This window comes from Anabrus simplex, chromosome 5, assembly GCF_040414725.1.
Source record: "Anabrus simplex isolate iqAnaSimp1 chromosome 5, ASM4041472v1, whole genome shotgun sequence".
NCBI classification, from domain to species: domain Eukaryota; kingdom Metazoa; phylum Arthropoda; class Insecta; order Orthoptera; family Tettigoniidae; genus Anabrus; species Anabrus simplex.
Genome location: NC_090269.1, coordinates 274,784,166 through 274,810,772, shown reverse-complemented (window position 1 = coordinate 274,810,772; position 26,607 = coordinate 274,784,166). Strand labels below are relative to the sequence as shown.

At 40.1% G+C, this 26,607-nt stretch overlaps 1 protein-coding gene across 1 annotated transcript in view; it reads right to left on the bottom strand.

Annotated features, from left to right (window-relative positions):
• The window catches only part of LOC136874833 (neuronal acetylcholine receptor subunit alpha-9), a 48,313-nt gene that overhangs the window by 14,143 nt on the left and 7,563 nt on the right, over window positions 1–26,607 (bottom strand). The window contains exons 3-7 of the mRNA XM_068227817.1: window positions 12,515–12,559; window positions 12,320–12,429; window positions 11,478–11,691; window positions 8,842–9,013; window positions 1,254–1,406 (exon numbers count right to left, since the gene is read on the bottom strand). Of these exons, the coding sequence (XP_068083918.1) occupies window positions 1,254–1,406; window positions 8,842–9,013; window positions 11,478–11,691; window positions 12,320–12,429; window positions 12,515–12,559 (694 nt within the window). The remainder of the gene's footprint in view (window positions 1–1,253; window positions 1,407–8,841; window positions 9,014–11,477; window positions 11,692–12,319; window positions 12,430–12,514; window positions 12,560–26,607) is intronic.

The window sequence follows — 26,607 nt, the reverse complement described above, 5'->3', positions numbered from 1 at the left end:
ATAAATAAATAAATTTGTGGAGTCGTTGGAGCCACTCACGCCCATTTCGGTTTTGACCAGGGGTTTAAGGCCAAATGCCCTTCTTGAAGCTACGTAATATTTGAGATGATAATCTCAACTGGGGATCTACTTTAATTCCAACCTCAGCTTTCCGAATGGGAATCTAGCAGCTAAGCCACTGAGCTAACCACGCTACCCCACCCCGCACCTAATAGTTGTCAAATGTAGTTAAATGTAAGATGGGGCCAGATACCCCCAAGTTCACCACCTGAAAGAAGTTACAACTAAATGATAAATAAATAAAATAAAACTTCGAGGAAGTAACGGGTACCTCTGGAAACTAAAATGACACTATACATGTCTTAATATACGAAACATACAGCCTCGGAGCCATCGAAGCGAACCATAGGGATAATTCTGAACTTCAGGCATCTGAAATTAAATTACTTCAAACCATGGTACAGAAAACCAGGAAAATGAGATCAGAGAAGAAGTGGGATTAAGTGATTATCTCCACAACAAGATTCAGGAAACGAGACTGAAGTGGTTTGGACACATGAGGAAGATGCCTGCTAACAGAACTGCAAGGAAACAAGTAGGGAATCTGAAAGAACGGTAGAAAGAAGTCGAACGCTTGGAAGACCGAAAAGAAAGTAAAGAAGGATATACTGCAGAGTGGTCATGATTGAGACAAGTTAGTGGAAGGAGAGTGCTACAAGTACCGAACGAAATGCAGAGCACTCGCACACCATACACGGACAACTGGAAATGGTTTAAGATGATGATGATGAATTAATTATTGCCACACATAATTAACCCGAACAGTTTTAAAAACAACAATTTACCTGAACCTGTGCTTCAGTACATAGACACTGGGATACAAAACTGGAAGAGAGATTTTGAAAGAATGGACAGAAAGACACTCCCAACTTTCTTTTCCCTTCTGAGTTAGTTGGCTGGGCCACCTTTACATTTTTCGCGTCTCCGGATTGGAACCACTCCATTACAATAATAAGCAATGATATATTCGATGTGCCATCATATGGTAGAATTTGTGGTCTGAGAATTGATCTCTTTGGACATCTAAGGACATATGATATTGGTAACACTGACGCACTCGGAAGACAATCACTGTACTTTCCAGTGAGCGACTGCCTTTGATTTGATGATGATGATGATGATGATGATGATGATGATGATGATGATGATGATGAATATTACAACGGACATCGTGCGTAATATTGAAATCTTACCTATAAGCGGACAAGTTTTGGCGCTGGGGTGCAGTATCCATCCCAAATAGACGAGGTAGAGGCAATGAGCAAGCACACTGCAGCCTCCGATAAGAATCCGTTCTCCTCCACTGGGATCCACCCAGAACATTGACAGCGTCAGGGCCGCTATCACTGAGAACAATAGGTTTCGACAATAATTTCATTAGTACAGCTTAAAAGCATCAGGGTAAAAGGTGCCTGCTAATTATTCTATTAGCATTGAAATAATATTTCCCAAAATGTAGTGGTGGTGATTATTGCTTTAAGAGGAAGTACAACTGGACAACCATCCTATGTTAACACGAATCAAAATGGAAAGGTCCGATCCTTCGAAGAATAAAGGTCTCGGATAAAAGAAAGAGCGCGGCCATACAGGGCTGGAAGACGGCTCCCTAGGCTTCACAAACTTAATACCATCGGGGACTGAAGAGGCCAAGAATTAACTAAGGGAGGTCGGATGTGAAAGAGGAACGTGAAGTGCCTAACACAAGTTAGTATTATTAACAAATCAGGTAATATCCCGGTGGCAATGATGACTTACAGTAGTGTGATAATAAAGTTAAAACATACTTACCCAACAATGACATCAGTGGACGAATAAGTTTGAGTAGTGTCTTTGAAAGTAGGAAGGATCACAACATGAAGATAAAGCTGGGATTCAAGAGGACAAATTATGGCAAATATTCTTTTATAGGAAGGAGAATTAGGGACTGGAATAACTTACCAAGGGAAGTGTTTAATAAATTTCAAATTTCTTTGTAATCATTTAAGAAAAGGCTAGGAAAATAACAGATAAGGAATCTGCCACCCGGGCGACTGCCCTAAATGCAGATCAGTAGTGATTGATTGAACAACAACAACAACAAGAACAAGAACAACAACAAAACAAACTAGAACAAGAGTACAACAAGCAATTGCATGGAAATAAAATATTACAAGAAATACTGCTAGTTTAACATTCTAAATCCAGCCTCATCATCATCACAAACAGCTTAAGTATTTCCAGTTATTTAGACTACGGCTTACAATACTATAGGTTGAGCTTACTACTATCTTAGTAATTAGAAGCATTACTAGGCTCAGCTAGGGAACCCGTGGTCACCAAACCACGTTCTCACGTTCTCATGGCAGGTCCTCCCTTAATCACCTCTTACGACAGACACGGGACATCGTCATCGTGTATGTATTCTACCGCCATCATTCACGGATGATTCTGATGACGTAATGATCTGATATATCATATTCGGTATTTGCCCCGCTACTTAACTGAATTTTGAGCGCACTGGCCTTCAGTTCAGAGGATCCCGGGTTCGATTCGCAGTCGGGTCAGGGATGTTTTACTGCGTATGGTTAATTTCTCTGTCTCGGGGTCTGGGTATTTTTGTCCGTCTCAACACACACTTCCCTTCATCTTCACAAAACACACTTCACTACCAACCACCCCAGAAACACGCAGTGGTGAATACATCCCTCCACATGGAGTTGAGGTGAAGGACATCTCGCCGTAAAACTGGATCGAATTCACATCAAGTGCCGACTCCAATAAACTGGGAGAAAGACTGGCAAGAAGAAGATCATATTGATCGTTATCAACTATCATTATATGTATAAAATATCAAGGCTTGTACACTTTTAACAATGGTAATAATAATAATAATAATAATAATAATAATAATAATAATAATAATAATAATAATAATAATAATAATAATGTTATTGGCTTTACGTTCCACAAACTACTTTTACGGTTCTCCAAGATGCCGGAATTTAGCCCCGCGTGAGTTCTTTTGCGTGCCAGTAAATCTACCGATACGAGGCTGACCTTAAAATACCACCGGACTGAGCCAGGTTCGAACCTGCCAAGCTGAGGTCAGAAGAGCAGCTCTTCAACTGTCTGAGCCACTCAGTCCAGCTGTAACAACGTTCATGTATAATGTATACAGAGTGTAACAAAAAGGTAGGCTAAACTTTTAGGACACATTTCTCACACGTTGAAAAAGAAAATATGTAATATGGAGATGGGTCCTTGAACGCTCTAATTCCATGTTAGAACTCATTTTCTACAAGTGTACATAATACGTTAACCGTGGGAAACATACAGAACAGAACGTACCACTCCAGGGATACATCAGCGCATCCAGGATCCAATGCGGCCTGATGTATGCATCAATGCTAACATTTCGTGTAAGAAAGCGTTCCATGCTGCATGCTGCTTCTGTGTGTTTCCCATAATATTAATGTACTATGTGTCCGACTCGTTGGCTGAATGGTCAGCGTACTGGCCTTCGGTTCAGAGGGTTCCGGGTTCGATTCCCGGCCGGGTCGGGGATTTTAACCTTCATTGGTTAATTCCAATGGCCCGGGGGCTGGGTTTTTGTGCTGTCCTTAACATCCCTGCAACTCACACACCACATATAACACTATCCTCCACCACAATAACACGCAGTTTCCTACACATGGCAGATGCCGCCCACCCTCATCGGAGGGTCTGCCTTACAAGGGCTGCACTCGGCTAGAAATAGCCACACGAAATTATTATTATAATGTACTATGTAGAGCAGTAGCCTAGCTAGGGTCGGTGGGGGGAGGTTTTTAGCTACAAAATGATGATAGAGCACATTGAAGGTGCTTGTTCATGTGTGGTGCGCGCGTACAAGACGTGTCATTATAAACACTGATACAAGTGAATTATATCGATATTCCGATTGCAGTAGGCCTACACTACAAAATATTACATTAAAATACAGAACAAGAACAATAGGAACAATAGAATCATGGTAATGCGAATGCTACATCCAAATTTCGAGGCATCTTAGAAAATAGATTGCACACATCTGTTGGTTCTACAATAATGTCTCTGAATGTTTATTTATTTTATTGTTTACTAGCAAATGTACCCGTGCTTCGCTACGGTGTTCTACATTGTATTCGAATATCGAAGTAAATACTGTATATGCAGTAAATTGCATGTCTCTCAGCGTTATCCGAGAAACAGCATGGGGAGGTCCCTATACGCTGTTTCCAATGTAAAGTGTTTGTTACAGACTTGTGATATAACGGCAGGCTCACTTGCCTACTGCCATTCACAATCGAGTTGGGAAATTTACATTATAATTGCAGGCCCCATTGCCTACTGCGCGGTCACAATCGATTTAGGGAGTTTTTGTTACAATGGCAGCCCCGCTTTCCTACTTCCAGACAGATAACAGTTGAGGAGTTTCTATTATAATGGCAGGCAACTACCCTACTATCAGTCCAAATTGAGTTTTGCAGTTATCATTATAATGTCAGGTCCCTTTTCCTACTGCCAGCCAGCTTACTGCCAGTCACACCAAGCTGGTGAGTTTCCATCAAAATAGCAGGCCACTATGCTTAATACCAGTAACATTTTAGGTGAGGACATTTGTTTATAATTGCGGGCACCCTTGCCTACTGCAAAACACAATCGGGTAGGGAAGTTTTAAACAAAACTGCATGCTCCCTTGCCTTCTGCAAGTCAAATCGAGAAGTGAACTATTCATTACAATGGCAGACCTTCCTTACTAATGCCAGTTGCACAGGAGTTGGAGTAGGACCCCATTCCTACTGCCAGTCAAAGTCGGTGTGGGGAGAGCTGATTACAATAGCAGACACACCCTTTCCCGATCGCTACAAATCGACATCAGTGAATATATATAGATCGACATTCGAAAGTATACGCGTGTTTACACTATTGCAGACCTTCATTTACAGATTAACTGCTGCTAAACGTACGTCATATCGACAAAGGATTGTAGATTGTACCATAAGACGCCGGATTTAGTGGCCTAAATGGCTGGTCCTATGATATCTCATCTATTCTTGGGTCAGATTGAGTTAGAAATTGAACAGGTTAAAGTTTTTGTAAGATTATCTCACATTGCGTTACTTTTTGGATAATTATGTGAAAGCTACGTACATAGCATTTGGCTCACATATGACTACTGGGTGGGTCAATTTTCGTGAAGAGTTTGATGATTCTATATTTCCTATAAGTGATTGAAAGTATGAATGATGCATGTGAAAAGTCCAAATTTACTTAACATCGATTAATAGAGAAAAATCAAACGTAAAAGGGATACAGATACGACAAAAATTCACAAGACCAAGGTTGTAGATCATTCCAAATTGAACGGAGATTGTGCAATCCGTTATGTGATACGACTTCCGAAGGTCTGCACCATCATTAAAATTGCCTCCATATTTCGATGTTCTTCGGGGATAAAAAGTGAAAAATTTAAAGATCTTGGAAGTTTTCTGTCCGTTACAGGCTAAAACGTATAATTTTGTCAAATTTCAATTTTATTTTTCGTCTGGCAGATTATGCCGCAATCTGGATTTTGGGCGAGGAGGGTAAAAATTAGGACTTTCAGGAAACTAAACCAAAAAAATATGCAGATGGTCATTATTACCCCTTAAACGGGTAGCTGTACGAAAATTTTGCCAAAATAGTCAATGTAGAGGCACACAGTCGTTACGATTTTATTTATATAGATAGATAAGGAATCTGCTCCACGTACAACACCTTTTGGGCTATGTCCGTTGGACTTAACCTGCAAAACTGACCATTCATGATATCTCCCTTATTAATCCTCCTGACGAAAAAATGCACATGAAAAAAAGTTTTATAGATGGAATTCCATCACATTTGATCGATTTCCAGTCAGTTTGGTCTTGTACTCTATATATTGTGGAAGAGTAAAGTCACCATTTCGGTTCCCTATAAATCACCAGTCTATTCCGGGAACATGAAATGTTATTGACCTTTAAAACCTACCTTTGGACAGGTGGATGCTAAATATAAAGTTTGGTTCGAATATCTTCAGTAGTTTTCAAGTTGTAAGAAATACGCTTTACACGCACCACGCAAGTCTGATGGGACTTGTACCGATAAATGGTCCGGTAATTATATCTCCCTTATTAATCCTCGTATCGAAATGATGCACATGAGAAAAAAGGTTTAGAAATTAATTTCCATTAAGGCAGATAGATTTCCATTAAGTTTGGTTGTATATATTTTGTGGGCGTGCAAAATCACGGTTTTGGTTTCGTATAAACACCCAGTCAGTTCAGGGATTTAGAAACAATATTTGCCCTAAAACCTACCCAACGACAGGTCGATTCTAAATATGAAGTTTGGAGGAAATATATCCAGTAGATTTTAGCATTCGCGTACATACGGAGTAATTAAGGAAGAAAATAATACAGTTAAGAAAGTTGAAATTAATAGAAAATGGATTATAATTGAGGGCAGTTCCAAGTGAATGTATTGGAAAATCAAATGCCTCTCAATAAATTATGCTGGCGTGAGTTAAGGATATAATAAAGAGGTAACAGAGGAGAAATTTAGGCGCAGTGATTCTTAGGTAAACAGATAAGAAGATGACTAATGGTGTTATGACAATCTATTCAAGAGCGGTTATAACCTCCAACGATATTCCGCCAATATCCCGCAGATAGGCCGATTGACGCCTCTCTTGCCTTCTACCCAAGGAACAACCACGAATTTAAAAGCATGATGAGGAAAATGCCAATACGTCACTTCCCTGCTGGCAAGCAGTCAGAGACATTGCCATGGTAACCTGTAGGTTCGTTGTCGGTCTGTCGGTCACTCAATGCAGAGCATGATACCCGCAGAAATAGTAAATTTCTCCGTCATGTGAAGAGTAATGTAAATTATGAACATAACAAAAGTTGTTTAAAATGAAGAGACGTTTCACATACGGTCCGCGGAGTTTACAGAAAATCAATAATATAAGAGAAAATGGAGGAAAACCGTTCTGGTTTTCCTATAAACCCCCTGGCTATTCAAATATTTTAAAATGGTAGGCATATCGAAACCTTCCCCGGGATGAGTATACTCCAAATATGAAGTTTGGTTGAGATCTATCCAGCCGTTTCGACGTGATGGTGGAACAGACAGACAAACAGACAGACACGAAAAGTAAAAACCACCGATTCGGTCTTGAGTTGACCTAAAACGGATAAATATCTGAAAAATTGGCAAAGCAAAAGAAATTACAGACAGCGGACCCCATACAACTTTATATAGGTTGTAACTTTCTCTTTATTTCCTTTTTTTGTAAAATTTCCGTGGGGAGAGGGTTCTATCACCCCCTCCCCCAGTAAACCTCCCCCCTTGGCTACGCCCTTGATCTAGAGCTGTTGGAAATAAGTTCTGACATGGAAATAAAGCGTTTCCGGAACCATGTCCATATAAGATATTTTATTCTTCTTCGCGTGAGGAATGTGCTCTGAAGGTTGGTTGTACCTGATTATTACATCATGTATAGGGAATTCAAATGTACTGTAACTTATTTTATTTATAAGGTTGTAGTGTTCAGTAGCTTAGTGTGTTGTAAAGCACAAGGACAAAAAATACTAGTAACCCATTCTGTAAACAGGTTTCCTTCTAGAAATATGGAGTGGAAGGTTGTTAGAATATACAAATATACCATCTTTTTTAGAAAATAGATTTTTGGAACTGTATGTCTGTTTGGAACTTGTGTAGCGTATCCACCTCACTTCTATTTGAAATATTAATGAGCTGTGAGCAACATCCATTTCCCTACATAACTGTTCAAAGATCATAGACTTCAAAGGTAGATTCTTTACATGTAATTAATCATTTTCCCAACCTGGTTAAAGGCTGAAGTAAGCTCTTCATCACTATATCTTGCAAATGATGTATTTCTGTGTACGTAAACAGTGCAAGAAAACAGATATTTTTTTATAAAGGAAGGAATTTCACCAAAAACTTGGCCAGTAAAATCTTTACATATCCCAGAAATGGATGGTGCACCGTTCGTACAACAGTCTTTTCATGAAGGGTAGCGGCCATTTGGGCAGGTGGTAACAGAAACGCAAATATCGGGGCCAGTGATTGTAATCCTCATCATTCTAAAGAAAGGAAACTGCTCAGTAATAACAATAAATAATCCAATAAACTCAAGGAGTTGTGATTTCCCCCTGGTGTCGGCACTCTCGTTCATTTGCAAAGCCAATTTACTATGAAATTTTATTTTCTGTACGATTTGTTCGTTTTTGTTGGATGATATCTCACATGTGTGTGGCTGACTGAATTTTTTTGAGAGGATAAGTAGGAGAAGGAAGCATCTCATCGTCCGATGTAGCGATGCATTTTTTCTCGAGGGTCCACAACGATTTGAACAGCAATAAGGAAGTCATGAATAATTTCCTTTTGAAACTTATATTCTTCACCAAGTATTATTTCAACTGTAATTCTACATGAAAGGCCAATAGTTTGTTCTCCAACAGTGTGAGGTTTCTTTATTTGAGCTATCAGTACATCTATTTAAAGCGAGGTCTCAACTCTTTGAACTATTCCCCAAGAAGCTTCTTTCTGTCCCACTTCTAGTGAAATATAGGATAATATTTTCTGTGACTCACCAGTGTGATTGGTAGTAAGATGTTTCTTCAGACTGATAACAGTCACGCCAATGCAATTTATAATCTTTACAAAATGAAAGATCCGTATAAATACATCTAAATTCGAATCTATTGTAGTTTACTAGAGGAGAAGACATACCTACTGCAGAAACAACGACTGTGGCTGCATATCCCATTGAACGGCGCTGGATGACGAACGTGTAGCAGTTCTGCTCTATGAGGATGCCATATTCTTGTGTTGCGTTCAGTGAGTAAGATACATTCAACAACTTCCATTCCAGGACTGGCATGTGCACGGCGAGTGTGTTCCACTGCCAAGAATTCATAAACATATAATACATTCCAATAAGCTATAAGTTATTATGATCACTATTATAAACATAACTACTGAGTGTGCGTGTTATCTGTGAAACGTCTTCCCGGAGAAACTTCAGTGGTAAGGTATCACGACCTTAGCCAAAATGATGGTATGGGCGGAAGGAAACCCTGCCTAGCGGGATTTGTGGTGTGGTAAGGTATTTTAACGAGAATAGCCAGGTTTTTACCTTAGGCATCTTTATACTCGCATTTATGCCTATGGGGTTTTCTCCTGGCCCTTATTATCAACTTCCAGTACCACTGATCTTAATACCATATCTGCCTGGTAGCCTGCTTAGCATGTGGACAGGCCCGATACGTCCTTTACTGTTACCTCTTTCCAAACCCCTCTGTTGTCTCTCTCTCTTTCTTTTGTAACTTTATATATTTCTGTCCATCAGTCACCACTGATCTACACTTAACGCAGTCGCCCAAGTGGCAGATTCCCTATCAGTAGCTAAACGTAGTCTTTGCTCAAATAATTTTAGAGAATTTGGAAATTTATCGAACACTTCCCTTGGTAAATTACTCCATTCCATAACTACTCTTCCTATAAACGAATATTTGGCCCAATTTGTTCTTTTCACTTCCAACTTAATCTTCACATTAACTTTCCTACTTTTAAAAACACCCTCAAATTTATTCGTCTATAAATGTCCTTGCACGGCATCTCTCCACTGACAGCTCGGAACATACGCTTAGTTGAGCAGCTCGTCTCCTTTCTCACTAGTCTTCCCGGCCCAAAGTTGATAACATTTTCGTAACTCTACTCTTTTGCTGTAAATTATCCAGAGTAAACGAGCTGCTTTTCTTCGTATTTATTCTAGTACTCGTATCAAGTAAGCCTGGTGAGGGTGCCATACTCTGGAACCATACTCTAGTTATAGCCTTACGATAGACTTATATGTTCTCTCCTTTACATCCCTACTATAACCCCTAAATACCCTCATAACTACATGAAGAGATCTATATATATATTTACAATCCCCTTTTATGTGATTACCCCAATGAAGACCTTTCCTTATATTAACATCTAGGTACTTACAATGGTCCCGTTAAGTGGATATATTTCCAGAAAATAGAATTCAGAGAATTAGAGTAGGTGAAGCATTATGTAATCCGGTAATATTTTCTTATATATATATAAATGATATTAATAATGAACTGAAATCGGAGATAAGGCTTTTAGCGGATGAATGTTATATTATAAAAGTAAATATATAAGTTACAAGAGAGTAGGTGATTGCAAGATGGGCAGACGGGGTGAAAAGTAAGGTTGTGAGTTTCACAAAGATGATATTGGTATAGAATCCACTCATGTAGTTAGGAGATTATTTCAGGAGAAATTTAGAGGTGTTAAGAGTTCATTTAAAATACATTATGTTCAAGAGAAGGCTTTAAATACAAGAAAGAAAGACGACAGCGCATAGAGCCCGCAGAAAAAAGCGCTCTAGATGACAATGTACAACGACTAGAACATTCTTCTAAAAGTCATTCCATATTTCTTCCCTGCTAACTAAATTTTTCTACACTTCCGTACGAGCAGCTACGGAATATCAGTACGAGAATACAAGTCCATGCAGGTAATATTTTGTTAGAGAGTCATTCTAGTATCACGAGTTGAACTGCTGCTCCATTTAACTGTTACTTGAATTATTGCGTGATAGAACATTGATTCCTGTACATGTATGTTCAGCCCTCTGCCCAAATACTGATTGGATCCCGAAACTTTCCACAATCAGCAGTCGTAGAGAGTCTGGATTCACTAAAGAGGCACACTGAGGAGATATGGAGCGAAGGAGTTACCCGTTGTTTTCCTCATTGCGCCCAGAAAGTTATATTACATACCAGTTCACCAATCCCACAAAATAGCATGCACCAACTGAAGCCATACTTTCATAGCAATTATCACGGGGATTGAATGCATGAAGAATAGCGATGCTTGGTTCATACATTAATCTTTTTTCATATTGTCAAAGACAAGGAACAGACTGGTGGAATGTGATGATAATAACACATTTATTCTACCAAAGACATACCGTAGACATAGTGCATTGCACACACTATATTTTACGAGAAATGACTCTGATCTTGGGCAATTTCCATCTTAGATATACATATTTACAAGATATAAAGATCTCTCTAATAATGTTTATATGTCTGAATCCACCTTATTCTTCCACAGTGTTGACTTACAATTTTAATTTATGAAATATAGATGCAAATTCTGAACGAATCACCTGATGCTGTACAGGTGACCATGTGACCATTTCGCAGCTTTCACTGGCGTAGGATAGTCAACATTATGCGAAACGACAAGGGTAAAATTTCAGCGACATGACTTTTGGGGGCAGGGTGATATAGTTCGAAACTAGAGATCATTCTACATGCTTTGCTAAATGATATAACGCTACTTACGACAACTGAACTGAAGTTCACTACGGACAGTTCACCATCATTTACCCAAGAGGAGAGTGTAAGGTTACAACTATGGGTATCGAAAGGCCAGTGCGTGAGATCTGGAACACAGTGCGTCTTAAAGAGTGTTGGAGCGAAACAAGTAACTTCTCCGTTGGATCTCACATCGCACACCATCGACGTTCCCAACGACGAAGGATTGCTCCCCATAGCCCTAAACAAATAATAAAATAAGTTACTTTCTTCATAATTGTTCCTGGGTAATACTTAACGACGTTCTCCCCAACAGACACGACTCGCATATCTCCGAGAGGTACATCTGTGTGATGCTCGTTTTTTGCTGTGGTCCTACTTACTTCTTTGGAACTTCTACCAACTGAGGGCATTAAGTTACGTTTAGTTCTTTTCACCATTGGTTTCTTAACAGCACATACTCCTATGCCCAGCGATGAATAGATAATGACATCTATTTGTGTTCAGTTCTGGGAGTGATGCCACATTGTATAAATTTCAGCTAATGGCAGTGACTATTGATGCCAGCGGCACGGAAAAATGACACACGATTTATTAGATTGGATTACAAAAGTAAACATATTTCTGGGGATGGATTGGTGAGTCCCTGGCCTTGGTAATGAGCCCGCCACTCTCCCAGAAGTCTTACAAGGTAAAAATGATTTACCTGTACAAATAATATTATTATCCTGGGGAGTGCGTCGTTAAATTTTCCTTGTTCATAGTATATAATAAAAACATCAGATATATCAAGGCAAGAATATCTCAATTTGACCAGAAACAATGCGTTACCTTGTAGTTTATATAACGTCTTTATGTGGAATACTTACGCCGAATAAACGAGGATGTTTGGAACCCAAATGGACTGCTCATCCACGATAATTCGATCGATACCATCATAGTCACTTTCCTTCCACTGTAGAAATTCATCAAACCAAATCTGTGCAATAAAAGAATATATTATCGTTGTAAAGAGTAACTCTGTATTGTATTACTATTGCGAGGGAAACGAGCTGCTTACCTACCCAGCTTACGTAACAGTGGAGCTCCAAGGTGTACCAAGCCTCATTCTAGAAAAACAAAGGAAGAGAGAGAGTTAAACTCAGAATAAATTTCCATAAAGTTCATACTTTTGTTTATGGTGACATAATGCAGTGTTACCAGTTCTACTAAATTTGTAACACATCTTCTCCTTCTAAAGCCTCAATTACTGTACATAGGGCCAGTTTGCTAGCTGCTAGCTTGCGAATTTACTCACAGTTTCGAAATTTGTTATGTGTAATATCGTTAGTTAGTAAACTCACCATTCTCTGTGCTGGTGTGAATAAAGTTGAAGGCTAGGCTACTTTACTCGCTATACGCAGACGATTTTCTCTCTGGCTAGTAAACTCACACTGTGTAATATACAGAGTAGTTAAATATGCTTTACTCCGGCACGCGCGTTACTTTCCTATGGGCAAGTTCCCCACTCATTCACCGCGCGCGGGAATGGGTTGGCACGGCATGCCATCACATGTCTTGTTCGCTGACCCTGGCATTTGGTGTGTGCGCGCATTCCTACTGACTGACACTGTACATGTGTCCGATGACGCAGTAGTATTTCAGCTGCTGCCAAGTGTGTGACTTGTTTGTCATTTTCTTAATTCTGTAATTAGTCATAAAGGGCATTATGGTTCGTGCATTTTTAACGGCACAGTGTACCTTTATATATGATTCATATATGTTAACTCAGTCAGCTCCTGAAGATGAAAGACGGTTTCAAGAAAGATTTCCGGTGTAAACGTTCCAAGTTGCAAAACAGTCCATAATCTTTATAACAAATTTCAGGAAACTGAAAGAAACCAGCCTAAGGAAATAAAAAAGCAGCGTAGGGTTTTCTTTGAAGAGAAATTAGCTCATTAGTCATCGTTTGGGAAACTATCCGAAAAAAATAACTTCGTCTCCTTGTACAAGTGGGCATTTCATATGGGTCTGTGCGAAAGCGTACTAAATGTTTACACTTCAAAAGCCGTATAAAATAACTTTGGCACATATTTATCAACCAGGTGATCCTGTACTTAGACACACATTTTGTGAATGGAGTTTGAAAAATGCAGACACCGTACAAACAGTCCCACAAGGCCCAGTTCCACATCCATGGTTACGTATGTATATAAAAAAGTACTTACTAGAGTTCTTTTAAATCTGACTTTGTACATGGAGTGCCTCTCTATGACGTAAACATTGGTGTATGATGTGCTATGAGTGATGAAAGAATCACAGAAAATTTCTTTTGAGAATGCAGTTGATTAGGCTACTTATATGAATACTATATAATCCCCTTTTTTCAGAGAGTTAATCGCCAGGGAGCGTGATTTTGCATTTTTTTTCAACAAGAATTTGCCAATGTTGACACTGCGAATAATTCAGTGAGAGAAATTCATAAAGTTATTCCATAGAACAGAGTTATTAGTAGGAATTTGCGGCCCCTTTGAGCCCCCGATTTGTCCATCCGCGATAATTATCTTTGGAGAAAATTAAAGAATGCCGTGTACAAGACGAACCCGCACATCATACAAGAACTGAAACATAATATTCGTCAGGAAATTGTCTGGATTCTTCAACATGAACTGATGGGAATTATGAATAATTTCCTAAAGTTGTGGGTTACTGTAGTCACGTCCTAGTTCGTGAACCATGGGCAACGGCTGAGTGACCTACTAAGTGGTCCTGAGAGTCGGGAAACCAGTTGCTATGGACTGGGAGTTGGCATCTCGGACATATTCTGAGTCTTGGCCCTCCATGTGCTCAGGCGGCTAGGACTATACAATCCACCGGTGGTCCCTAACCCCTTAGAGGATAGATCCCCACTTGGACTATGTGCAAGTAGGGTAGCATCCTGCTTCATGAATTTACCGAGCTCAGAACATTTTAAGCAAGCCTCGGACCTATGGGAGTAACAGAGTCCCACTCTCATTTGACAGGCGAGGGACTCCTTGGAAAAAACTTGGCGAACGAAATGGAAGTTGATGGGGAGCTATTAATATTAATGGGGCTTATGGAAGAAAGAAAGTAGAACTGGCTGAGTCAGCAAAGAGGATGTATCTGGATGTGCTAGAAGTAAGTGATGCTCGGGTAATGGGATATGTATGTTTAGTCATCAGCCCGAAGGCTGGTTGGATCCTCAACAGTTCCGCCATGAGCTGTCATAGATGGCCTAGGCATCACTGAAGAGGCGTACTAGGGAAATGAGGAGTGGGGTAGTTTCCCGTTGCTTTCCTTACTGAGCCAGAAGTTGCTATTACATATCAGTCTGCCAAGCCCACTGAAATGCATGCACCAACTGACCCTATGAGCAATATTTTCACACCATTCATAGCAGGGACTGGCTGCATAAGGAATGGCATTACTAGCATTGCTCATACCTCAGTCACTTTCATTTTGTCAAAGCCAAGGATAAGACAGAGACAGATCTATGAAAGTAACAAATTGCTCTAGCCCATACCAGAAGACTTAGTGCACTGTAAACACTAGGTCCCGCCAGCAAAGGCATAAAGAGAGGAAATTATAAAATGTACTTGACGGGTGTCAAAAAGGGTAGGGCAGAGTATGGGGTAGGACTGTTTATCAGGAATACTATTGCACGCAACATAGTTTCTGTTAGGCACGTAAATGAGCGAAGTATTATTTTGCATTTGGAAGAATTAGGACGAGAATTGTCTCGGTGTATTCACCATGTGAGGGTGCAGATGAGGATGAAATTGACAAGTTTTATGAAGCATTGAGTGACATCGTAGTCAGGGTCAACAGCAAGGAGAGAGAGTGCTAAGGGGCGATTTCAATGCGAGAGTGGGGTACACGAAAGGAACTTCCACGAAGATTGCAATTATGGCAAAAAGAGATTTAAATAGCAATCGGGTGTACCCTGGGCAACGTCAGACATTATTACGAAATGTGCCGACGGCTGATCCTTTCACACCAGAAACATCATCTTCACGGTCCTTTTCAGGACCACAGTTAACAATTATTTCTATTAACATTGAAGGTATATCTTCAACAAAAGAGGAACTGTTACAAAATCTATGCAGTCAACACAATTGCCACATACTGTGCATACGGGAGACACACAGAAGTAGTGAAATGCGTAGACCAAAAATTAATGGAATGCGTCTAGCTGTTGAACGGCCACACCAAAAGTACGGAAGTGCCATATTTGTCCGACCTGATATTCAGCTTCAGTCCACAGCCTTCACGGAGGAAAATGATATTGAAATCCTCACTATAGAAGTAGGTAGCTGCACCATCTCCTCTCTGTATAAGCCACCTGGAGTTGAATTTACTGTTAGTAATCCTTCCAATTTTCAGAATCAATACACGAAAATAGTAATTGGGGATTTAAATTGCCATAGTAATGTGTGGGGTTATGAATACGAAGATGAGAGTGGTATAGCAGTGCAAGAATGGGCAGAAGCAAACTACCTAACTCTCATTCATGATGCTAAACTACCAGCTTCATTTAACAGTGACAGATGGAGACGAGGATATAACCCTGATCTGATTTTCAGCAGTAATAATATTAGCCAACAATATGTAAAGTATGTCTGCAACCCAATAGCTAACACGCAGCATAGACCAATAATGTGCCAGATTTATGCAGCAGTCAGACCACAGAGTGTTCCATTCCGAAGGAGGTATAACTTCAAAAAGGCAAACTGGTCAAAGTTTGCAGAGATGTTAGATGCTGAAGTGTCCATCATCCAGCCAACACCAGAGTGTTAGGATACTTTTGTTGATGCCGTAAAGAAATGCTCCAGAATGTCCATACCTAGAGGCTGTCGGACGTGGTATGTCCCAGGCCTTACCTCAGACCTTGTTGCCCAGCTTACGGAATATGCAACTTTGTTTGAAGAAAATCCCCTAGGAGAAAAGATAGTGGAAGTTGGGAACAATCTCATGTCATCATTGACAACATCAAAATGGAATCAGTGGATGAAAACTATTGAAAGTATAGATCTTACGAGAGATAGCCATAAAGCCTGGAGATTATTGAAACACCTTAACAATGATCCAACGAAGACTACCCAACATTTCAATGTTTACTGCAAATCAGATAGCACACCAACTGCTCTTAAATGGGAAAGCAACCAATAAAATCCGAAGGCCAAAAATACAGAGGAAGATTCAAGAAGAAAGAAGTGACCTCACTGTCCCCTTCACCATGTTGGAGTTGGAAAAAGTCATCAAAGAATGTAAAAATGGAAAATCAGCGGGTCTAGATGACATTAGAGTAGAACAGATAAAGAAATTTGGGCCTAAAACCAAAGAATGGGTTCTGCAACTCTTCAATAGATGTGTGAGCAGAGGTCAGATACCAAAGACATGGCGAAAAAGTAGAGTAATTGCTTTGCTCAAACCTGGCATGAAAGGAAATCATCCTAAAGACTTCAGACCTGTTACCCTTTTGTGTCATCTATATAAATTACTGGAAAGGATGATCCTAAATCGCATTCAACCCATGATTGACCCTCTCCTCATACCACAACAAGCTGGATTTCGTCCGGGTAAGAGCAGCATTGAACAACTACTGAATCTTACACAATTCGTTGAGGATGGCTTTGAAAGACACAAGGTGACAGGTGTAGTCTTTGTAGATTTGACCGCAGCGTATGACACCGTCAACCATCAACTTCTGTTAGTTAAAGTCTACAATCTGTCCAAGGATATTAATATAACCAGATGTCCGACTCGTTGCCTGAATGGTCAGCGTATTGGCCTTCGGTTCAGAGGGTCCCGGGTTCGATTCCCGGCCGGGACGGGGATTTTAACCTTCATTGGCTAATTCCAGTGGCTCGGGGGCTGGGTGTTTGTGCTGTCCCCAACATCCCTGCAATTCACACACCACACACAACACTATCCTCCACCACAATAACACGCAGTTACCTACACATGGCAGATGCCGCCCACCCTCGTCGGAGGGTCTGCCTTACAAGGGTTGCACTCGGCTAGAAATAGCCACACGAAATTATTAATATAACCAGATTTATCGCAACCCTTCTTCAGAACCGTAGGTTTTTGTGGACATCCAAGGCCAGCGCAGTCGGTGGACACAAAGAAACGGTTTACCTCAAGGAAGTGTGCTGGCACCAATCCTATTTAATATATACACGAATGACCAGCCGATAGCTCCAAATAGCAGAAGTTTCTTGTATGCTGATGATCTTGCTCTGGCAACACAATGTACAGACTTTGAGACAGTGGAAAGGAATCTAACCATCGCCCTCGAAAGTTTGTCATCCTATTACAAGGCAAACCAGTTAAGGCCTAACCCTATGAAAACACAAGCTTGTGCCTTTCATCTGAAAAATAGGGAAGCTCATCGTAAGCTGCATATAGTGTGGTCAGGTGTTGAGTTACAATACTGTGAAACTCCAAAATACCTAGGAGTGACGCTTGATAGAGCTCTTACATTCAAGAAACGCTGCATGAACACTAAGCTAAACACTAAACCTGCCCTGTTTGGTACAATTCATCTCATACCAGACAGGTAGACATAGCACTTAATGAGACCTGCAGACTTGTTACAGCTTGTCTAAAGTTTACTCCAACTGAAAATCTCTATCGTCTTGCAGAGATAGCACCACCCGGTGTGCGAAGAGAAGTAGCTACGAATAAGGAAAGGAAAAAGGTTAAGCACGAAAGTACTCATCTACTGCATGGACATGAGCTTCCAGTACAGAGACTGGAATCTAGGAAGAGCTTCCTACGAACATCTCAGGAACTTATAGTACCTGCTGAGAAGGCAAGGATACAGCTATGGAAGACGAAGATCCCCCAAGGCTCTGAGCAGATGGCGGTTGAGGAACGTTTGCCACCCGGTTGCAATGAGAGCTGGACAATCTGGAAATCTCTCAATAGGTTGAGATCAGGAGTGGGAAGGTCCAAAGTTAATTTCGCAAGATGGGGCTTCATCAATGGCGATAACACCAAGTGTGGCTGCGGAGAAGATCAAACCATCCAGCATATGCTTCAGTGTCCGCTGTGTCCATCTTTGTGCACGCAAGATGACCTGCATCGAGCTACGAAGAGAGGACTCGAAGTAGCGTTGTATTGGTCCAAGATTATTTAAATGTTACTTGAAATTATTGTAACTGTTTTCTTTTTTTCATGTATCTGACACGAGAATAATAATGATAATAATAATAATAATAATAATAATAATAATAATAATAATAATAATAATAATAATAATAATAATAATAATAATAATGCGAGAGTCGGAAATAGAACTGAAGGATATGAAAGGATGATTGGAAAATATGGGGAAGATATGGAAGCTAGTGGGAATAGGAAGCGTTTGCTAGACTACTGGGCTAGTTACGGGTTTAGCAGTTACGAATACATTCTTCAAGCTATGCACCGATACACGTGAGAGGCTAGGAGTACCAGATCCATGATGGACTATATATTAACCGACTTCGAATTCAGGAAGTCTGTTAGGAATCTACGTGTTTTCGGGGATTTTTCGATGATACAGATCACTATCTGATCTTTAGTGAAATAAATATTTCTTGGTCTAGGATAGAGAAATTGAAATCTGTCTGCAAACGAATAAGGGTAGACAATCTCCAGGACAAGTAAATTGTACAGAGGAACATGGATATGATTAGTGAGAAATTTCGAGCAGTGGACAGTAAGCAGGTTCCGGATATATAAGGAGAATGGGTGGCATATAGGGGAGTTGTAGTAGAAATACCAAGGGAATGCATAGGGACAACTGTGTGTAAAGATGGGGAAAAGCGAATATCTTGGTGTAATGATGAGGAGAAAGCAGCTTGTAAATATAAAAAAGAAGGCTTATCAGAAATTGCTCCAAATAAGGGCCGATGCAGACAGAGAATTGTACGTAGATGAAACAGAGCGAAACAAATAGTTGTTGAATCCAAAAAGTAGTCGTGGGAAGATTTTGGTAATAACCTGGAAAGGCTAGGTCAAGAAGCAGAGAAACCTTTCACTACAGTAATGAAGGAATGGAGGGAAAAAGGAAATGAACTGTGTTTTGAGTAATTCAGGTGAACCCATAATATATCTCGGGGAATCACTGGAGAGGTGGAGGGAATATTTTAAAAATATTCCTAACTTAAAAGGAAATATTTCTGGTGGTGTCGCGAACAACCAAGCTCATGGGGAGGAAGAAACTTATGTTGGTGAAATTAAGCTTGAGGAAGTGGAAAGGATGATAAATAAACTCCATTGTCATAAAGCAACAGGAATAGATGAAATTAGACCTGAAATTGTGAAGCATAGGGAGAAGGCAGGAATGAAATGGCTTCATGTAGTAAGATTAGATGGAGTGTTGGTAAGGTACCTTCAGATTGGACAAAAGCAGTAATTGCACCTATCTATAAGCAAGGGAACAGGAGCGATTGCAGCAACTATCGAGGTATCTCATTGATTAGTACACCAGGCAAAGTATTCACTGGCATCTTGGAGGGGAGGGTGCGATCAGTATTGAGTAGGTGGAATAAATTTTGTAAGTTATATGAGAGAAAGATGGATAAAAACCAGTGTGGTTTCAGACCACAGAGGGGTTGTCAGGATCAGATTTTCAGTATGTGCCAGGTAAGTGAAAAATGTTACGAGAGGAATAGACAGTTGTGTTTATGTTTCGTAGATCTAGAGAAAGCATATGGTATGACAGGGTACCGAGAGGAAAGATGTTCGCCATACTGGGGAACTATGGAGTTAAGGGTAGATTATTAAAAACAATCAAAGGCATTTATGTTGACAATTGGGCTGCAGTGAGGTTTGATGGTAGAATGAGTTCTTGGTTCAGGGTACTTACATGGGTTAGACAAGGTTGTATTCATTTACTTTTGCTGTTCGTAGTTTACATGGATCACCTGCTGAAATGTATAAAATGGCAGGGAGAGATTCAGTTAGGTGGAAATGTAGTAAGCAGTCTCTTCTATACTGACGGCTTGGTCTAAATGGCTGATTGTGCCGAAAGTCTGCAGTCTAATATCTTGGAACTTGAAAATAGGTTCAATGAGTATGGTATGAAAATTAGCCTTTCGAAGACTAAACTGATGTCAGTAGGTAAGAAATTCAATAAAAGTGAATATCAGATTGGTGATAAAAAGCTGGAACAGGTTACATAATTTGAAGTATTAAGGTTGTACGTTCTCCCAGGATGCTAATATATTAAGTGAGATTGGATCAATGTGTAGTATAGTTAATACAGTGAGCTCGCAGTTGCGATATACAGTGTTCTGTAAGAATGAAGTTGTTGTATACAAGGAACTTGGTATACAGTGACACAACATAAAGTTTATTGTTTCAATGATTTGATACAATATATATAAGAAATAAAACTGAATTCCTCTTGAAACTTGTTTGAATGCACGCAGTTAATGTTGAAATTAAATCTTAAATTGAATGTCTGTCTATTATAAGTACAATTATACAATACGAGAGTTCTATATACACTTAGTTCTATCTTGAGGAGATAGTCTGTTTCACTAATAAATTGTCCTGATAGTCGAAAACTATCTTCTGTGAAATTACAAGCGTAACTTTTAGAGAGAGGCAGAATGCTGGTACTAGGTTTATACTTGCAAAGAACTTGCATTAATTTATTCAAATAGTAGAATGCTAAGGTGGACGTCGGAGCACTGGTGAGGACTGAAGGGAGTAGCAGAATGCTGAACTCGGGGCTCGACGTGGCTACGGGGATCAGGATAATGAGGCAATGTTCAGAGGTGAAACCTCACGGCCAGCAATTTGTCCACCTGTTCAAAACACGTTTTTAAGAGGAATGCCTCCGTGTCTGACTTGCGGTGTGTTCTGGTCGTCGAACATTGGGGTAGTCCTGAAGAGGCTCGGAACGAAGCTCCTTATATATCGCTGGCTGACGTCATCGGTGAGCGTGCCAGGCGCAGTGAAGACACCTCGTAGCTGCTAGAAACTTCGGTGCTTCGGCGGGTTGCGGAGCTTCTAGGCGCAGAGCTTACGATGCGGAAGACACACACAACAGAAGTCAGCTCCTGGACGAAACTATCTTTACATCGGTCTGTTTTCAGACCAACTTTGCTTTACGGGAGTAAAAGCTGGTTGAACTCAGGATATCTTATTCATAAGTTAGAAGTAACTGCCATGAAGGTAGCGAGAATGATTGCTGATACAAACAGGTGGGAACAATGGCAGGAGGGTACTCGGAACGAGGAGATAAAAGCTAAGTGAGGAATGAACTCAATGGATGAAGCTGTACACAAAAGCCGGCTTCGGTGGTGGGTCGTGTGAGGCGAATGGAGGAGGATAGGTTGCCTACGAGAATAATGGACTCTGTTATGGAGGGTAAGAGGAGTAGAGGTAGACCAAGACGACGATGGTTAGACTCACTTTCTAACGATTTTAAGATAAGAGGTACTGGTATAGAACTAAATGGGGCCACAGCACTAGTTGCAAATAGAGGATTGTGGCGACGTTTAGTAAATCCACATATGCTCGCACACTGAACGCTGAAAGGCATAACGGTCTATAATGATTATGGATGTATGTGTCACAAATGTGAACGGAATAGAGCATATCGAATATCGAATCTGATCGCCTTGTACTTAGATTGCGAAACTGCTGCGTGTTTTAGTGTTTGCAAAATATCAACGGAAGTACCTAGTTTAGAAGTAGTTTCCCTTGCACTTCGAAACGAGTTAGAAAGAAGGAAAAAGAAGAAATTATCCGATGACCTAGATGTTATGTCCCTAAACGACAAACAACAAACAAGCAAAGAAGAAATCTAGACCTGTGTGGGTGAAAGCCTGTGTAAGAAGAGCAAAATATGATGCCTCCTACACTTAACTGAAAGAGGTGAACGATGAAGATCTTATAGTCTATCGGAATATTGTGAAATTAGAATGAGTCCTATTTCATATTTTAGATGATTGGTGGTATGATCAAAAAGCAAGAAAGCTGAATGAGAATGTCAATACCGACTGACACAAAACTAGAAGAAACGCTACAGAACTTAGCTGCTGGTGATTCATTCAAAGTCTCTAGAATACCTGATCGAGTTCCTGAAAGCACAATTTCCTTATTCGTGCTGAAGTCTGGTTGGCGAGTGGGCGAGTTTACTAGCTGCATGTAATCGACACTCGATGCGCTAGCGGCAACGAACTCACTCACGTGCTATTTTACTCGATGGTGATGAGCTTTAAAACTCACCTAGTGTAAGTGACACTCAAGTGATTTATGAAATGAAATGAAATGGCGTATGGCTTTTAGTGCCGGGAGTGTCCGAGGACATGTTCGGCTCGCCAGGTGCAGTTCTTTTGAATTGACTCCCGTAGGCGACCTGCGCGTCGTGATGAGGATAAAATGATGATGAAGACAACGCGTACACCCAGCCCCTGTGCCAGCGAAATTAACCAATGATGGTTAAAATTCCAGACCCTGCCTGGAATCGGACCCGGGAACCCTGTGTTCAAAGGCCAGCATGCTAACCATTTAGCCATGGAAAGTGACTTACTAATCTTCTGCTGAAAATCGAACAGTAAATTGTTGGTGTGCCTGAAAATACCGCTATGCGACGACGTTGTCGGACAAATACTGACCCGCAGCACATATTTGAGCATTTATTTTAGAATGAAAATTATTTGGTGTAACTCTCATAATATTAAATTTTAGATGACAGAAACTGATCGGCCAGAATTCTAAGCTGAAATATTTCACATACGATGTTTCCATACACAAGTACTCAATATCTTTGTAGTTTTATTGCAACGAACTTTTCCTGAATCAGGGTTGACTCTCGGTCTCCGCAGATTCCATGTTTGCAGAGGAAATCGAATTTTTGAAAGTTGAAATTAAATTTATTCGTACTTCATGTGCTACTATACCTGCATGTGAAATATCACTGGTTACACACTCGGTATTAATCCCAGGAAATTTATCAAACATCTCACAAGGGACCATCAATCAATGCTAAGAAAACTTGAAACCGATTTATACACCATCCGAAAGAGCACACTGAAATATGTAAAACCCTCGAATATTATATCCTATCGTGCACGTATATACGAGTTACATGGCAGTAAAGATGAGCGAGTGGAGTTCGTCTGTGCGCAATAGGGGTGAAGTTATTTTGAACTGCTGGTTTCAAATTTTCTTAACATCGATTGATGGACCCTTGTTAGGAACCGTTGGTTGGTGACTACGGTCTCCCCCTCCCCCCACAGTGAGTCCAGCACTGAGTCATCTTCGTCACTGTCAACTTGCCTATTCGACCTCCTTTAGTCAACTGTTATTCGCTTCCAACCCGACGGTATTTGATTTGTGTGGGTTGGGAAGTCTTTCAATTTCACTCCCTTCGTGAAGATCCACTTAGTCTTTCGATAAGGTGCAAGAAGCAGCGAGTGGCGTTATTATTTGGGTAATAATTTTCTAAGACGCATTGAGTCCTTTAATAGGCAAAAGGTTGAAGGACACAGTATTGGAATACCGTCGTTGAAGGAGCGCATTTCTTCATGGCGTCTTCTCTCCCTCTGTCACAGGTTACTCTCAGCTGGATAATATACCTACATACACAGATCAAACGTTGATTTCGGTAATATTACTACGGTTTCTCGTTTACTGCAGTGCACTCCCAATCAATAATTTTGAAAGTGTTTTGGATGAGGAGGGAAAAAAACTGTTCACTGCAAGCCTACGTCCTTGTATTACATACAGGAATTTCTTGGTTCATACATTTCTATAATGAAAACTTTACCTGACCTATAATGAACGATGAGTCAACAGCGCACTATTTGGTTAAGACGGTGGCGTAATGTAGTGGCGAGCTGAGGAGTAACAAGCTCAAACAACAAACAATACGGGATTGGTTTTTATTGCACATATATTTTAACTTGATATTTATAACGTTTATTAGAGCCTATTCTGTTGTACACTACAGACACAAAAATACTATTTTTATAAAACATTTTGAATAAATTAAAAATTTGAATTTCACTTGTAACGGAAATTTTGTTTCAACCTAAAACCAAGATTTGCTACAGGACCAGCCTTATACGAATAATTTACTATCTGAAGTACCTCCGGTTCTAATTAACTGGGACAACAGGGTTTAGGCTGTACTTTTGGAAATTATTTCCTGATAACCCTGTAATCAAATTTTGAAAATGTAGGTCGGGAATATCTCTAGTGAAATGGAGAGTCTGGAATGTTTCACGTAGACTACTTTTTTTAATTGGCTTTATGGTGCACCGACACGGATAGGTCTTATGGAGACAATAGGATAGGAAAGGGCCAGGAGTGGGAAGGAAGCTGCCTTGGCCTTAAAGCCCCAGCATTTGCCTGGTGTTAAAATGGGAAATCACGGGAAACAATCTTCAGGGCTACCGACAGTGGGATTCGAACCCATATATCCCGAATGCATTTTCAAGTATACTAATGCTGTAATTAATTTATCCTCGTCGTCTTAGCCTTTACCTTGAAAGAATTGGTCAGGATTAGCGTTTGTGTTTAAGGATTGCAAATCTATAATTAATTTATCATCATCGTTTCTTATCCTTTACCTTGAAAGGGATGGTTGGGATTAGCCTTTGTGTTAAAGGATTGCAAATGGAACCCAGGAATGTACCGGGATGCTAAGAAGTTACTCACTTCAAAATTTTAAAATACGGTTTGATCCTTTTTGTATGATTTACAGATATAAATAAAAATATTATTTTGCCTGTACACTTAAAATTATTTGCCTCATTCATCAGCTATTGTCTTTCTCAATACATTTACAAATACTTTCCTAATGTTCTTTGTACCGGTTGTTACACCTATACGCCGCCTATTTGAATGTTCCGCCTTAACTTACCTCTCTACTGGAGAAACCTTGAACTTTAACAACTGAACTAACTCTACTGTTTATCAGAAGATGTCACTGTGTGTTTTTGATTTGCTTTTGTTTTTCATTGATCAAGAAGTGTGGACATTCTCTAACAGATGTCTCTACCAAAAACTATGATAATGCGCTCTGGTGTGAAGGAATGAACTTTCTTGGAGAAATTTTGTATTCATTTTGTTCTGTCATTTGTGGGTTGGCAATATTAATCCTTTCCTTCCGCCTGGTTTGAATGTAGCCAATCAGGAATTTCTGTAATTAATTTTCGGCCAATCGGGGCTTTCTTCTCCAATTTTGTATGTAACTGTGTACTGTGGCCAATAAAAGTTTGAGGGCGGTTTGTTATCATTCATGAAAGGTCTCGAACTTTCCACGATGGTATAAAAACTGCTGATTTTCTTGTCTCCGGGCCACTCGTATAACATCTTTCTCGGTGTGTGAATATGTAGCAGGGGGCGGGAAGCGCCTCGTTCTTCAGGCAGCAGCTCTTCAACAAGGTAATGGCCTTTTAACATCTTTATTTCTCTCTAGCTCAGCAGTTTAACTCGCGGGGAAGGTTCGAAACCTTTAATATGTAACCTATATCTTTAAATATGTAAGCCTTTTCAATCCTTGTAAAAACTTCACATAACTTGAACTGTAATTCGGGGATAGAGAGTGGTTTACCCTCTCGAGCTCCCCTTCATTTTGAAGTTGAGGTGACTACGTTTTCATAACCGTTTCTTCTCTTTCTTAATGTGTTAAAGTTTTCTCATACGAGTCACTTCCCTAGATTGGGATTTGCCCCTGTGTAATCGGCCTAGCGCCACTTAGGTTTTAAAATGTGTTTTTAGGAGTGCTAATTCACGCCTCCATTCCTTTTGCGTTTTGGGCCGTTTTTATTAACCTAGTCTTTTTTCCATTAAGGCCCAGTAGCTTGGGTAAGAGATACCCCTGTTTAAATTTGTAAGTCGTGCCTGTATGGCAAGTGATTGTAAAAGCTGAGGCTGCCCTCAAAGGGCGTGAGTAACTGTGAGCCGGTTTGCTCTTTCATTATTTGATCTCTGAGTGCCCCTTGGAGGCTTAACATGGTAATTAGGAGCAAGTGCTCCTTGGTATGATGGGGTTTTCTGCCCCTTAGTTCAAATTTGTACCTTGGTAAAGTTGGGCTAATAGCTCAAGGATTGTGAAAGTGGGGCTCGAAGCCCAAAAACTTGTAAAAAAATCCCTGTACTGGTAAAATTATACTTGTACCTGCCTTTCATTGTTATTTCA